The sequence below is a fragment of the Capsicum annuum genome, chromosome 10 (assembly GCF_002878395.1).
Source record: "Capsicum annuum cultivar UCD-10X-F1 chromosome 10, UCD10Xv1.1, whole genome shotgun sequence".
Classification (NCBI taxonomy): Eukaryota; Viridiplantae; Streptophyta; class Magnoliopsida; order Solanales; family Solanaceae; genus Capsicum; species Capsicum annuum.
Genome location: NC_061120.1, coordinates 152,105,928 through 152,120,209, shown reverse-complemented (window position 1 = coordinate 152,120,209; position 14,282 = coordinate 152,105,928). Strand labels below are relative to the sequence as shown.

Here is a 14,282-nt window from a genome sequence, read left to right as displayed (position 1 = left end):
CCCCCACCCCAGCCCCACCCAGCCCCTGCCCCCACAATTAATTTAAATTAAATATTTTAAATATGTTAATCATATTTAAATTAATTAATTATTTAATTAAAATTTATTTAAATTAGGTAAGAATTTTAAATTTGATAATTTAATTAATTTAAATAAATTAATTAGTTAAGAATTTTAATTAATTAATTGTTTTACTAATTTAAATTTAAAATTTAAATTAATTAATTAAATTAATTTTAATATTTAATTAGTTTTAATGTAATATTTTTTTTTTAAATCATTATTCAAATTTATCAAATTTTAAAAGCATGATTATTCAAATTTTTCTATAATTTATAATTTTTTCTTATTTAATTAAATTAATTTTAATATTTAATTTGTTATGTAGTATTTTAAAAATGACTTGAAATTTAATGTAATACTTTTTTTTTAAATGACATGGTAGATGACGTGGCATGCATGACAGATGACATAACACATGTGGCATCTGATGTGGCAACTGACATGGAAGAGTGTGTTACACTTTCCAAAAAAGTATTTAAAATATAATTTTTTTGTGAGTTCAGAGATCCAGATGAGAAATATATAAGTAGAAGTATCTAATTTTACAAAACTAACATAATACGGGGATCTAATAAAGTATTTTGTCATAAAGTGGAATAAAATAATAAGCCCTTTGTGAAGATGAAAGGTTATGTTTTTGGTTATTGTGTGGGACATAAAAATGAGAAAAGAAAGATCGTACCGTCCGTCTTGCACTTGAATATGTCCTTCCTCACATATTTCCTCCACCGAATGAAATTAGTGCCCTTTTATGGGACCCAAATAATGAAGAAGAAAATGACATACCTAATATGCCTTCGTCAATCCTCCCATCCTTTTTCCTGTCCTTTCCCCGTACGGCATTGGCTCCTACCTCTTTTTACCCTTCTACCCTTTTCTATATTCTGACTAATACTAATATCCACTACTTTCCTGTTCTCTTTTTAAGCATTTTTAGCCAACCAAATGTTAGAAAAATCATATTATTATTAGTGTCTAATTAAAATACTGTCTTAAAAAATTTTGAAATGTTTAATTACAATATTTAAACATGATTTAATTTAAGTGTCTGAATAAAATCTTTTTCTTCTGATTTAGCCACAGAAAATTGAATGCAAGTGAGAAATATTATTACCAACAAGTTTGGATTGTTTGAAAAACAATACATTTGATTATAGTGTTGCAACACACATAATCTAATAGTAAATATTTGTTTAATTACATAATATATGGTGAAAAATATATATCAAATATTTATATCATAACTATTAGATATATAAAATTTATATATAAACTATCACTAATTATTTATCAAAATGGGATAGAGAGAGTAACTCCATATTATGGATGAATTCTCCAAACAAACTAAGAGGTACATAGGTCTTTCAAGCAAAAATAAAAAATGAAAAAATTGGGTGGTTGTGTCTTTCAAGAAAATGTAAAAATTATGAAGGACAATAAAGTAATTAAAATATTCTTCTCATCTTCTTCCTCACTCCGTTTGTTCTCTATTAGCTGTTGCTTCTTAATTTTCCCAGACTTCTTTATATCATCAAATTCACATGAACACTACAATATTACATCTCCACCTCCCAATCTTCCTCTAAAAATTTCCACTTAAAAATTTCTTTTTATCCAAATCTAACCCATAATTTGCTTGCAAGAACCATAAAGGTCCAATCTTGGCAAACAATGAAGAAGCAAAAGCAAATTTCACAATCCAATTACAACCCATTTGATTTTCTATCCGAAGAAATTGTCTTTTCAATTCTTGATTATCTTAGTGACAACCAATTTGACAAAAAATCATTCTCACTTGTTTGTAAATCATTTTTTGCTATTGAATCCTACCATAGGAAAACCTTGAAACCATTTAGGCCAGAACACTTAACAAAGATTCTTAACAGATACCCACAAATTACCAATCTTGATCTTTCCCTTTGTCCAAGAATTACAGATGGAACACTAACAGTTATAGCTAGTTTATGTAAAGAAATGTTGAGGTCAATTAATCTTTCAAAGTCTAAGTTTTTTACCCATGTGGGATTGTCTAATTTAGTGATGAATTGTGGGAATTTGGTTGAGATTGATTTGTCAAATGCTACTGAGTTGAAGGATGTGGGTGCTGCTGCATTAGCTGAGGCAAGGAATTTGGAGAGGTTGTGGTTGGTGAGGTGTAAGTCTATAACTGATATTGGACTTGGGTGTATTGCTGTTGGATGTAGAAAGTTGAGGTTGATTAGTTTGAGATGGTGTTTGGGTGTTGGTGATCTTGGTGTTGGTTTGATTGCTGTTAAGTGTAAGGAGATTCGTAGTTTGGATCTTTCTTATCTGCCGGTAATGGAGCTTTTCTTCCCTTGGAGTTTTGTATATTCCGTTCTTTTACTATTTGCTATTGTTGTTTCTTGTACTTACGTTGCTATCTACTATTTTTGTTATTATTTTTTTGTTTCTTGTACTTCCGTTACTTATTTTTCGTGATTGCTATGGACTATTGGTTCTCGAGCTGAGGGTCTAGTGGAAATAGCCTCTCTATCTCTGAGGTAGGGATAAGGTGGGCGTAGACTCTACTTTCCCCATACCCCACTTTGTGGAACTATACTGGGTATGTTGATGTTGTTGTTCTTTTGTGTTGTATATTCTTTTGGATTGTGAGTTTGTTAGGGAACCTGAGGTTGCTATCTGCTTCTGTTCCTTTTCAAGTCTATAACACTGTTTATGTTTTTTCAGTGTAAAATTATTCGTCTAATACAGTTCATTTGTGCATGTTTAGCCCATATGTGAGTTAATTGGTCGGTGTTCAGTTGATAATAATCTTCAGGTTAAATGATTTGCTTGGTGAATTAGATATGTGTGTTCATGTTGTGTATCAGTAATCGCCACACGTGATGTGTGATTCTTCTTGAGTACTGCTATTTGATTTCTCATTGCCATTCTCTGCCAAGTTAGTTAGCCTATTGATGGCTTATCAGATTGACTTTTCTTTCACGAAACCCTGTTTGTGCCAGTATAAGTGAATGAGATCTCTATCTTCATAGTTACCAAAATGGTCTTGGACTCGGTTTATTTGAATTCTGATGTATTATGAATGCTTAATATGTATTTTGTGTCATAAAATAAATTTAGCATAGTGAACAAAATTTATGCAGCTTTGGGAGTGTTAACCAATGAGTTAGTAGGTACCTAGTGGATTAGTCAATGTGTGCACTGAGCTGGCCATGAAACCATCATTATAAATAAAATGCTAAGTCATATATAAATTTCTTACTGATATCCTTAATGTAGTCTATGAGAATTGTTACATCCATGTCGGAGTGTGTGCTGACAAGGGATCAAGATAAGGTGTGGCAGGCTTTTTGGTTTGCAAGTTTCTGAATAAGGGGTGCACATGACACCTTAGGCAAATTCACGTCAGAATGGAAAAGAGAAACTTCATGAGGATATTCTGGGCAAAATTATTTTTTATTCTCTATCCTTGGGGTGGGGGTGGGGGACTTCATGAGTTTGCATATGTCTCAGGTTCAAATCTAGATGATTCCTTCCCATCTGTATAAGCTTTGGTAGGCAAACTTACCCGGTAAGATTGCTGGTGGGAGGTAGCAATTACCTGATGGGTATGCGGAAGCTGGCCAGGGAACCAACAACAACAACAAACCCAGTGTATTCCCACAAAGCTGGCCAGGGAACCAACGTAATAAAAAGGAAAAAGACAAGGGCTGACATCTCACCAATGGCTTGAGCTCAATGCTGATTTTTTTGAAATTGAACAGAAGATGAAATTTCATAGAAAATGTATTTAAGATTATTGAACATTTGCTAATATTCTTAGGTTGTCTTCGTTAAGTTTATCCCGTGCATTGTGCTTTTTCTATTTGGGAGATACACAAGTACCGGAAAAATGGCTGCTTATGCACTTTACACATCTCTTGCAGTTGGCATGCTTTTGGCCTTGAGTTTGTCGAAAAGAAAACTTAGTGCAGATTTCAGCTATTGAATCCTAATGAACACCTCTGCTCTACATTCCGGTGTATCTTCAGATGAATAAATGAATGTTCTCTTATTATACTCATCCTGGATGACTTTAAAGTTATTGGAGGTTTTATGCTGTAGAGCATCTATCCATATTCTCTCGATATCTGCACACCTCGTAAGGATAGTGTGAGACCTAGCAAAATTTCTTCGTGCTTTTTTGCACCTTGGTTATTTGTCTAATGTGTAGGTCTCAGTTACATCTGGTGACCATCACGGCATGCTCCTTTTTTTGTCACTTAGTATGGGAAGTTCTTGTTCATGTGCTTTCGAAGTCCTTTCTCGACTTATATATTTACCAAGACGTGGATATAGCTTAGATGGAGGGACATAGACAGTGAAGATTCATATAGCGAACCTCAACTTGCTTGAGATTAAGGCGTGGTAGTAGCTGTTGGTCCTGCAGTTTACCACAACTTTGGTTCCGAACTTTAATTCCAGATGCACCAAATTTCCAGTGACTGGCTGTTTTTATGAAGTTGTTATATGTAGTCTGTTTCCATTATCTGTTATTACATCCGATCTCTTTTTCCTTCCTTTTTTTGTTTTTGTCTAGGCTTTCTTTTATGATCATACAATAATGTGTTGATCTTCTTATTACACAGATCACTAATGAATGCTTATCATCAATCTCAAAACTGCAATATCTTGAAGATTTGGTTCTAGAAGGTTGTTATGGAATTGATGATGACAGCCTTGCATCCCTCGAGCAAGGCTGCAAGTCACTGGAGGTATGTACTTTGGAAGACTCTGTTTTACAGACTTTGATTCTCATATTTGTCTCTCCTTGAGAAAAAAGATGAAACATAAAAAATAAAGATGATTATGATGTGTGAAATTTGCCAAAAGCCCCCAGGGATTAGCTCAGTTGGCAAAGGTTAGGGACTTGTAACTTAGGTCACAAGTTCGAGTCCCGTGTCAAGCTAAATAAGTCCAATATTTAAATGGAGAAGCATGGTGTGAGTCCATTACTTTGGAGTTTCGGAGGCTGTGGTCCTAAAGGTTGGCTCCAAATAGATTTCTCGGTCAACAAAAAAAAAAATTGCCCAAAGAACTGTCATTGTCCTAGCTTCAAGCACTACTTCTTTAGATGTACAAATATATGGCTTTTTTCCCAATTGCCCAGTCAATAATTGGATATCCACTGTGCCAATGCCACTATAAGTACTCTGAGAAACTTATAGAACGAGGTAACTCGGATTTTACGCACTCAGAATTTTACCTAATTGTCAGATGTCCCAAAGAAGTGGACTGTTGTGCAGCCCAAGTGTTGCCCTGCATGTTTGTCTTTTTTTTTTTTTTTTCCCCTTAATAACTTCTTGTTTACAAGGTACTATTGACTAATGTCAGTATACGTATGTTGGCTCTTTTCAGAAACTTGATATGTCAAGCTGTCAGAATGTTAGTCATGTGGGTTTGTCATCTCTCACCAGCTGCGCTGGATGTCTGCGGCAACTTATATTAGCATATGGTTCTCCAGTAAGGCTTAACAGACTTGAGCATCTTTCAGCAGTATGAGTTTTAATTTGCTTGTTGATTTAGGATTACTGGATTTCAGGTAACACCAGCTGTCGCAGATAGCTTGCAGAAGCTTTCCAGGTTGCAATCCGTTAAACTAGATGGTTGCCAAGTTACGTGCTCTGGACTGCAGGCTATTGGAAATTGGTGTGTTTCACTTAAAGAACTGAGCTTAAGTAAATGTCTGGGAGTGACAGATGAAGGTCTCTGCTCCCTCGTAACAAAGCATAAAGATTTGAGGAAGCTTGATATTACTTGTTGCCGCAAGATAACTCACGTATCAATTTCCCATATAATGAATTCCTGTGCCCTCCTTACATCTCTCAGGATGGAGTCTTGTACTCTCGTCCCAAGAGAAGCTTTTGTTCTAATTGGACAGCGCTGTCAGTACCTTGAAGAGCTTGACCTTACAGACAACGAAATTGATGATGAAGGTTACGCTTTTTCCCTAAAGGTCTCAGGCTTAGGTTGTAATTTCAGCATTCCACCTTTTGTATCTAATGTTGTCCTACATATGCAGGGCTGAAGTCTATTTCCAAGTGTGTCAGCCTTTCCAGCTTAAAGTTAGGGATCTGCCTGAATATAACCGATCAGGGTCTTATCCACCTTGGCATGTCCTGCGTAAATCTTAAGGAGCTTGACTTGTATAGGTATGTATTCCACAGTTCATGGGCCGTTATTTGAGATAGAGCAACTATATATCTTTGCAATTTCTTTTGACATTATTTTCTTTTTGGTGATGGACTGAGATAACTCACTTGTAAGTATAGAGTACAAGAGATCAAGTGTGCTGATTACTGGGTTATTCTCGACAGGTCTGCTGGAATTTCCGACTTGGGACTATTAGCAATTACTCGTGGTTGTACTGGCCTTGAAATGATCAATATTGCCTATTGCAATCAGATTACCGATGGCTCGTTCATATCTATATCAAAGTGCTCAAAGTTAAATACACTCGAAAGTCGGGGTTGTCCTTTTGTCACATCTTTAGGTCTTGCAGCTGTTGCTGTGGGATGTAAGCAACTTACCACACTAGACATCAAAAAGTGCCAGAACATTGATGATGCCGGAATGATTCCACTTGCTCACTTCTCGCCAAATCTCAAGCAGGTAACTTGAGTTCTCTTTTGTTGATATTGACGAACTGGAGCATTGACATCTAATATGAGCTGGCTATCTGTCAATACACAGATAAATTTATCCTACACTTCAGTGACCGACGTGGGGCTGTTGTCTCTTGCCAGCATCAGCGGTCTACAGAACATGACAATCCTGCACCTCAAGGGTTTATCTCCTGGTGGACTAGGAGCTGCACTGTTGGCTTGCGGCGGACTTACTAAAGTTAAGCTGCAGACATCATTTAAATCATTGTTACCACAACCTCTTCTTCAACATTTAGAAGCCCGAGGTTGTGTCTTCCAATGGAGAGAGAAACCATTTCAGGTATCTTTCTCATATTGATTCTAACGTTTTCTTTCTCTAAAAATATCTGAGGTACTTCTTTAGTTGTCAGAATATATCATAGTGTGAATCAATTAGAATTTTGCGTATTTTAGCTAAAGATGAGTTCTGGTTTGTTTGATCTAAGGGGTTAATGCAGCTTCAGAGCCTTTCATGTTTGACGTTTGATTGAGACAAGAAAAAAGGAGTTATAGCTTTGATTTGATTATATTTGTTGTAATAATGAAAATATCGTGTTTTGCTTGATCTAAATCATAATTTATCTTACTCCTATTGGTTAAACACAGGCCGAAGTAGATCCAACATGCTGGAAAATTCAGCTGGACGATTTAGAGTGAAGATTCAAGGCGTCTGCTTGAGCCATTTATGCCAGTGTCCTATGGTGAAATCGATCGTCGGCCCAAAGCCTCGGGGGTCATTACTTCATCTGCGAGCACTTCATCAGGCAAGGTGCATTGTTTATGGTGACCGTTTTCCCTGTTTAGTGTGTGCAACTTGTCCGTCTATATTCGCTAATTGCTTCGTAAATTCCAAGACACAAACTCGTCGGCCATTCAGCATTTACCTGGCATAAAATCAATTTTGTCAAAAATGTTTGTGTGACTATTAAACAGATCGAAAAAGCATGTTTATACTTTGATTTGAGCTCTATAGTTGGTTTGCGAATGTCTGTTGCTCTTGACTACTTTTATTTCACATATGGTTACTTCAAATTTGCTCTCGATTGAACAGTTATTTGATGCAAGTAGCTCTGGCTGTACCTTTATCTTAAGACTCTAGTTGATACGATTAAGACGAAATACTATGGATTTATTACCGACTCTGTTAGAACTTAGACCATAAAGTAATTCCTTAAAGCAGGATCAAGGCATTTGTAATTTTCAGAAATTGGAGAGTAAGTAATTAGTATACTTTAATCACTTTGAGGTCAAAGTTGTGCGGACTATCAATGTATTAAACTTATCATTCGTATAATAAAACATTGTTAAGAGTGATGGAGGATATACTTAGAGACGTTATGTAAAGGTGACAAATTAAAGAACCAATTTTGATTTACATCGATGATCTACAACAAACGTTATATTTTTTCTGAGGAGATTGATGAAAATTATGAATAGGAGAAGGATCTCTGTGTGATATTCCTTTTTTTTTTTTCCAAAAGAATATTTATTTAACAAACATCCTGATGGATGGTGCATGCAGGCCCACATCACCTACGATGAGATGTGTAATCGTAGTAGCACTAGTACCTTACCAAAAAAAATAAATAAATCGTAGTAGCACTAGTAGATACGGCAGTAGAATTATTAGTAGTACTAGCTATTACACGAGAGTTCAAAATAGACCGGTTACCAAGTATAGCTAGAGATTAGTACAGTCAACATTACAGATTTTTCTAGAACTTGAGAAACCTAACTTGTCTAGATATAGTAGCCTTCGTATCCATAGTGGTGGGTCCATCAACGTCTTCACATCAGTGGTGGCTTCTTTTGATCCTGCAGCTGCTAGTGCATGAGCCACGTTGTTGCCTTCCCGGTAATTATGCCAGATCTGGGGACTCCCCAGAGCCTTCATAGTGCCACCTGCGGCTGCTGCATTCATGGATAATATTAGAGAATACAGTGTGTGTGTGTTTATGCAACATTGTGATTACCTCCGTTGCATCCTTTCAATTTCAGCTATAGGAATTCTAAGGTGGAGGCCTAGCCTCTGTGTGATAGTTCACTAATTTGGAGAAGCTTATCTTTACGTGCCAAGAGAAGCTGTTTGATGAGTCATTTGAGAAGAAGAAATTCCTATGAATATACAAATTTGTTTATGTTTGATGACAGTTACAGATGTGAATAGGGTCATACCTCTCTATAATAATTATTCTCTATAACAACATTTCGCTATAACAACATTTGTTACAACAACATTTGTTATGTTCTCTATAATAACATTTTGCTGTTACAACAACAAAAGAATAAAATCCAAACAGACGTCAGTCCTTATAAAAAGGTTTGACTGTACATTTAGAGGAGACAAAAAGAAATTCTCTATAAGCATGCCGCGTGGGTTGTGCTATCTGTTAAGAGGCGTACCTACTGATTTTACTAATTTACTCTAGTAGTTGCCTATCAGTGAAACAAGTATGCTAACGTGGTTCACTTGAGTAGTGTGTAAATAAAGAGGCAACGTTTTTACGTGGAAAACACTTGGCTCAAAAAGGTGTAAAAAACCACGACCTGTACCTCTACAGGATTTAACCTCTTCTTCACTAAAACTCTTGAGCCTCAACAATCAACAAATTACAAGACTATTGTAAGCTAGGAATTAAACTCTAACTCCTACTTCTACAATAACACAAATCTTCCCAAAATGAGTGTTTCCAAGTTTTCGAGTTCCCCAACTTGAAGACAATAGTTCTAACTCAGTTTATACTTCACTGAGACTAGAATTACAATTCATTACAACTCAAGAACCAACCTATTACACAAAGCCTAAGACTCTAGGTAAAGAAATAGGTTATTCTTATGACTCTTTCAAGTTGTAGAACAGATTCGCTGATTGGTGCTTTTCTAGTTTTGTGTGTGAGTTAAACTCTTTTAGATAGTTTCTTCTATTTAAGACAACTCTGATGAAGTCCTGCAGATCATCTAATCTTCTTTTTTTCAATAGGATTCTATCAGATAGTTTTACTCCTTGTTGCATTGTATCTCCTTGACAGAGTAGGACTCCTTTATTTGCTCACTCTTCAAGTGTTGTGTTTATCTTCCTTTCAACCTCTTTTCTACATGTGATAAGCGTTGAAAGCATATCGGAATTTTCTTGCTTATCCACTCCTGACTTTACGCATTATCAGCCTTGCATCTACTTCAATGTTCTTTACATGTGAGGACCAACATGACTAACATGTTTCACTAACATATGTCAATCATCAAAACTTCTTTGCTCTAACAAATTCTCCTTTTTTAATGATGACAAACCACACAGCACATGTTTCACAACATCACAACATCATAACAATACTTCTCAAATTCCTGACATACTCAATAAAGAAATAAAGCACAAGAACACTAGAAAACAGGTTAGTCATTGAGTTATAAACATTGCACAATAAACAGGTTAGTCATTGAGTTATAACATTGCACAATCTAATACTTCCCCCTTTTGACATCATCGAAAAGCAAGGCCCAAAGTCAGAAAAATATTGTTTAATAATCCATGACCACTGGGTTATCACTAAAACAATCAAAATTTTAAAGCAAAATACCAACATGCATTAAGTAAAACAGATGCAGAACACAAAAAATAATCTAGTCCATTTAATTCAGAAGCAAGTACAACTAAGAGTACCAAAAACTGATAAGGAAGAAACAACAAAAACAAAGGCAATCCTAGGTACTAAGGAGGTAACTAAGGAGAGGAAGCAAAGGGAATGAGGGTAGTCAACTTTTGCACGATTTCAACATTTGTAGCTTTTTTACTCTCAATGGTAGCTTGAAGAGAAGCAATCTGAGCTTGAAGTGCCTGTTTTTCAACATCATTAGTTGCTTGAAAAGCCTCCAGTTCAGTATGAGCAACCTCTAATTCAACAGTTTTAACTGCAAGTGCATTCCTCAAATGTTGCATAGAATTATCAACACTCCTCATTGAAATATGTAGCTCCATATGGTTCACAGTCCCTATAACATCTTTGGTGATCTGCATGGACCACACTTGGACAGGCACTCTAAACTCTTCAAATATTGGGGTGAGCCAAAATTCATAAGTGAGAGCATGACCATTCACTTCTTTGAGGAGAACCCTTTGCATGTGCTGTAGAATAATCCTAGGCAGATCAATTTTCACCTCAGTACTAGCAACTCCATGAGAGTAAGTAAGATCAAGAAAATTAACTACTGTCCTTCCTTGCCAGGGGTGATCGTCTTGTGAACAACATCAAAATAGAGGCGATGAAGATGAGACATCTCTCTCTTGAGAACTCTACGATGATTGACCAGTTGAGGATTTCTAAAAAACTTATGAGATATATCAAGGGTTGATGCAATATTGTCAAGAGGAGGCCAAGTGACCTTGACATAGTGACCCCAACCCCCTGGAGGAAGGTGTATAATTCTAGCAATATCAGCAGCATAGAGATTTATAGTGACCCCTCGAACAGTGGTAGAAAACATCTCACCAATAGCAACCCCACTCATAGGCCTCAGATTTGACAAATTTCCTTTGTAAGTCACCTTGAAGAAATAAGTATGACCACCCTTGAACCTCTAATTTGGTTAACAATACATTCGTATCAGCACCCCCAAATCCATTAACAACACGTCCTCTAGCCAGCTTACGCTTTTGAAAATGCAGATAATGGTTTGTAGGAGAGTCCTGATTGGCAGAGGATTCATGAAACTCAAAATTTGAATCTAACTCAGCAGGAGTATCAGGAGGTGAGTCAGACTCAGAAGAATCGGAGGGAACAGGTTTGGTAACCTATTTCTTTGAACGGGTGGATGATTTCTATGTAGTGGGTTTGGAAGATGATAAGGATTTTGAGGTAGGGGCGGACTTTGGCTTAGATGAAGGTGTACGAAAAACAGAGGGTTTTGGAATTGTGCGTTTCACTGTCTTTCCTTTACACACTGAACGAAACAGTATGTTTAGAGAGGAGGAAGAGAGAGGAGGAGGAGCAGATGTAGCAACACGTTTTTTCTAGCTTGCTTGAAGGGCTTCAGCTGAAGAAGCTTCTTCCCATTGTTTTTTCCCACGAGTGTGAGGAGTTCTAGGAACGGCTATAGAGAGATTAGGCTCAACAGGATTTTGATCTTCAACAATAATGGGAGAGGAGGAATGTTTTTTTCTTCGAGTGAGACCTTGATTTTCTTGGAATCAAACTTGCAATTGGAACATTATCGGGATCAATAATTTGGAGAGGAATAGGAGATAGTGAAGTAGGTTGAGGAATGGATTGAGAACTGGAAGAAAATTGAGAAAATGTGTTTTTGAGATTTTTGAAAGCGGCGAAATCGGATAATTTAATTGGAATGGTAGTGGAATGGGAGGTGTTGTGTTAGCAATAGGATAGAGAATGAGAGTTGTAGAAGAAGAAGTAGAGGAGGCTGAAGATGGAGCTGAGGACGATGATGCCATAGTGAGAAGGAAATGCTGAGTTTTTCTTATTTGTGTGATGGTGAATGAATGAGGTGAGAGGGAGAGAGAAACAACTATAAAAAAGGGAAAAGAGGTTGAAACGTAAATGAGAGGGATTTGATGGGTGTCAGGATAATAATGAAGAATTGCAGTGGTGATGGGATTGATGTGGCAGCCTTTTTGAAAATGGTGGACTCTTGAGAATTGGCGGTTTTAGACAAATATAAGGAACCAAAAGGGCAAACCTGTTTCTCCTTAGTCAATTTTAGATAAACTAGTAATCATACCTGAACTCTTTAACATTTTGAATAAAATTGCTTTAGGTGTTCCAACATCACTGTAAAATTCAAATACACGAAGGTTAGATCACTCAAAATTCTGGAATTAAGACACACAACTAAATGTGCAAGACTGGATTAATCAACAAAACTCTCAAGAAGTCATCAACTTTTCTAGTCAATCATTGAGGGAGATTTATGCAATCTTAATCATCCCTAAGGCTAACCTATTTTTTTTCAAAGTGTTCCTTGCTTAATGCCTTAATGAATATATCAGCAATTTATTCTTCAGTGGAACAGAACATGAACATGATTGATATAAGATCTTTTTTCAATATTTTCTCTAAGAAAGTGATGTCTAATATCAATATGTTTAGTTCTTTTATGTTGAATAAGATTCTTTGCAATATTTATGGCACTTGTATTGTCACAAAAAATAGGAACACATCCAATGTCCACACCAAAATCCATGAGTTGTTGTTTAATCCACAACAACTGAGCACAACAAGATCCAGCAGCAACATACTCAGCCTCAGCAGTAGACAGTGCTACTGAGTTCTGTTTCTTCGTGGACTAAGTAATGAGACATGATCCCAGGAAGTGTGCCATGCCTGTGGTATTCTTCCTGTCCACCAAATATCCTGCATAGTCAGCATTAGAATTACCTACCAGGTTAAAATTACTACCTTTAGGATACCATAGACCAAGATCACTTGTTCCTTTGAGATATCTAAAGATTCTCTTCACAGATTTCAAATGAGATTCCTTAGGATTTGCTTGGAACCTTGCACAACGTTCCACACTGAACACAATATCATGTCTGCTTTCTGTGAGATACAGTAACGATCCTATCATTCTATATAGTTTATGCTCCACATCAGAGCCTGTTTCATCCATATCCAGTCTTGTGGCAGTGGCTATTGGAGTGCTGATCTCTTTTGCTTTTTCTATGGAAAGTCTTTTGAGAATTTCCTTGACATACTTTTGTTGATGAATCATGGTTCCAGATGCTGTTTGCTTGATTTGCAATCCTAAGAAATAGTTTAGCTCCCCCATCATACTCATCTTAAATTCACAAGTCATGAGTTTTGCAAAGTCATGAGTCATGTTCATGTTTGTAGAGCCAAAGATAATATCATCAACATATACCTGCACAATCAACAGATCTTTTCCATTAGATTTCAAGAAAAGTGTATTGTCAATTTTACCTCTAGTATGACTATGCTCCAAGAGAAATTTTGACAATCTTTCATACCAAGCTCTTGGAGCTTGTTTGAGATCATACAAAGCCTTGTCAAGCTTGTATACATAATCAGGAAACTCCTTACTTTCAAATCCTGGTGGTTGTTTGACATACACCTCCTCTTTGAGAATCCAATTCAAGCATGCACTCTTAACATCCATTTGTTAGAGAATGAATTCCATATAAGCAACAAAAGCTACAAGAAGCCTAATTGCTTCAATTCTAACTATAGGAGCAAAAGTCTCATCAAAATCTATGCCTTCTTTTTGATTGTATTCTTGGACCACCAATCTTGCCTTGTTTCTTGTAACTGTTCCATGCTTATCAACCTTATTTCTATACATCCAATTAGTCCCAATCACTGTTCTGTCTTTTGGAAGAGGAACTAAGTGTCATACTAATACTTTGCTTCACTCAAACTGGTTTAACTCCTCTTGCATGGCTATGATCCAATCAATATCAAGAAGTGCCTCATTCACCTTCTTTGGTTCAATTTCTGACAGAAATACTTTGAAAGCATACATGCTCCTCAACTCTAACCTTGTAGTGATCCTAGAAGTGAGATCAATGAGCAAATTTTCAATAAG

General features: G+C 36.3%; 1 protein-coding gene across 1 annotated transcript; it reads left to right on the top strand.

The window, feature by feature from the left end:
- Positions 1–1,580: 1,580 nt before the first annotated feature.
- LOC107845953 (F-box/LRR-repeat protein 3) lies at positions 1,581–7,720 on the top strand (the record flags this gene model as incomplete). The annotated part of the gene is given in 8 exon segments (XM_016690466.2): positions 1,581–2,379; positions 4,677–4,802; positions 5,446–5,550; positions 5,630–6,023; positions 6,110–6,239; positions 6,405–6,699; positions 6,781–7,032; positions 7,338–7,720. Coding segments are annotated over 8 exon segments (1,998 nt in total). The 3' UTR covers positions 7,389–7,720.
- Between the last annotated feature and the right edge of the window lie 6,562 nt (positions 7,721–14,282).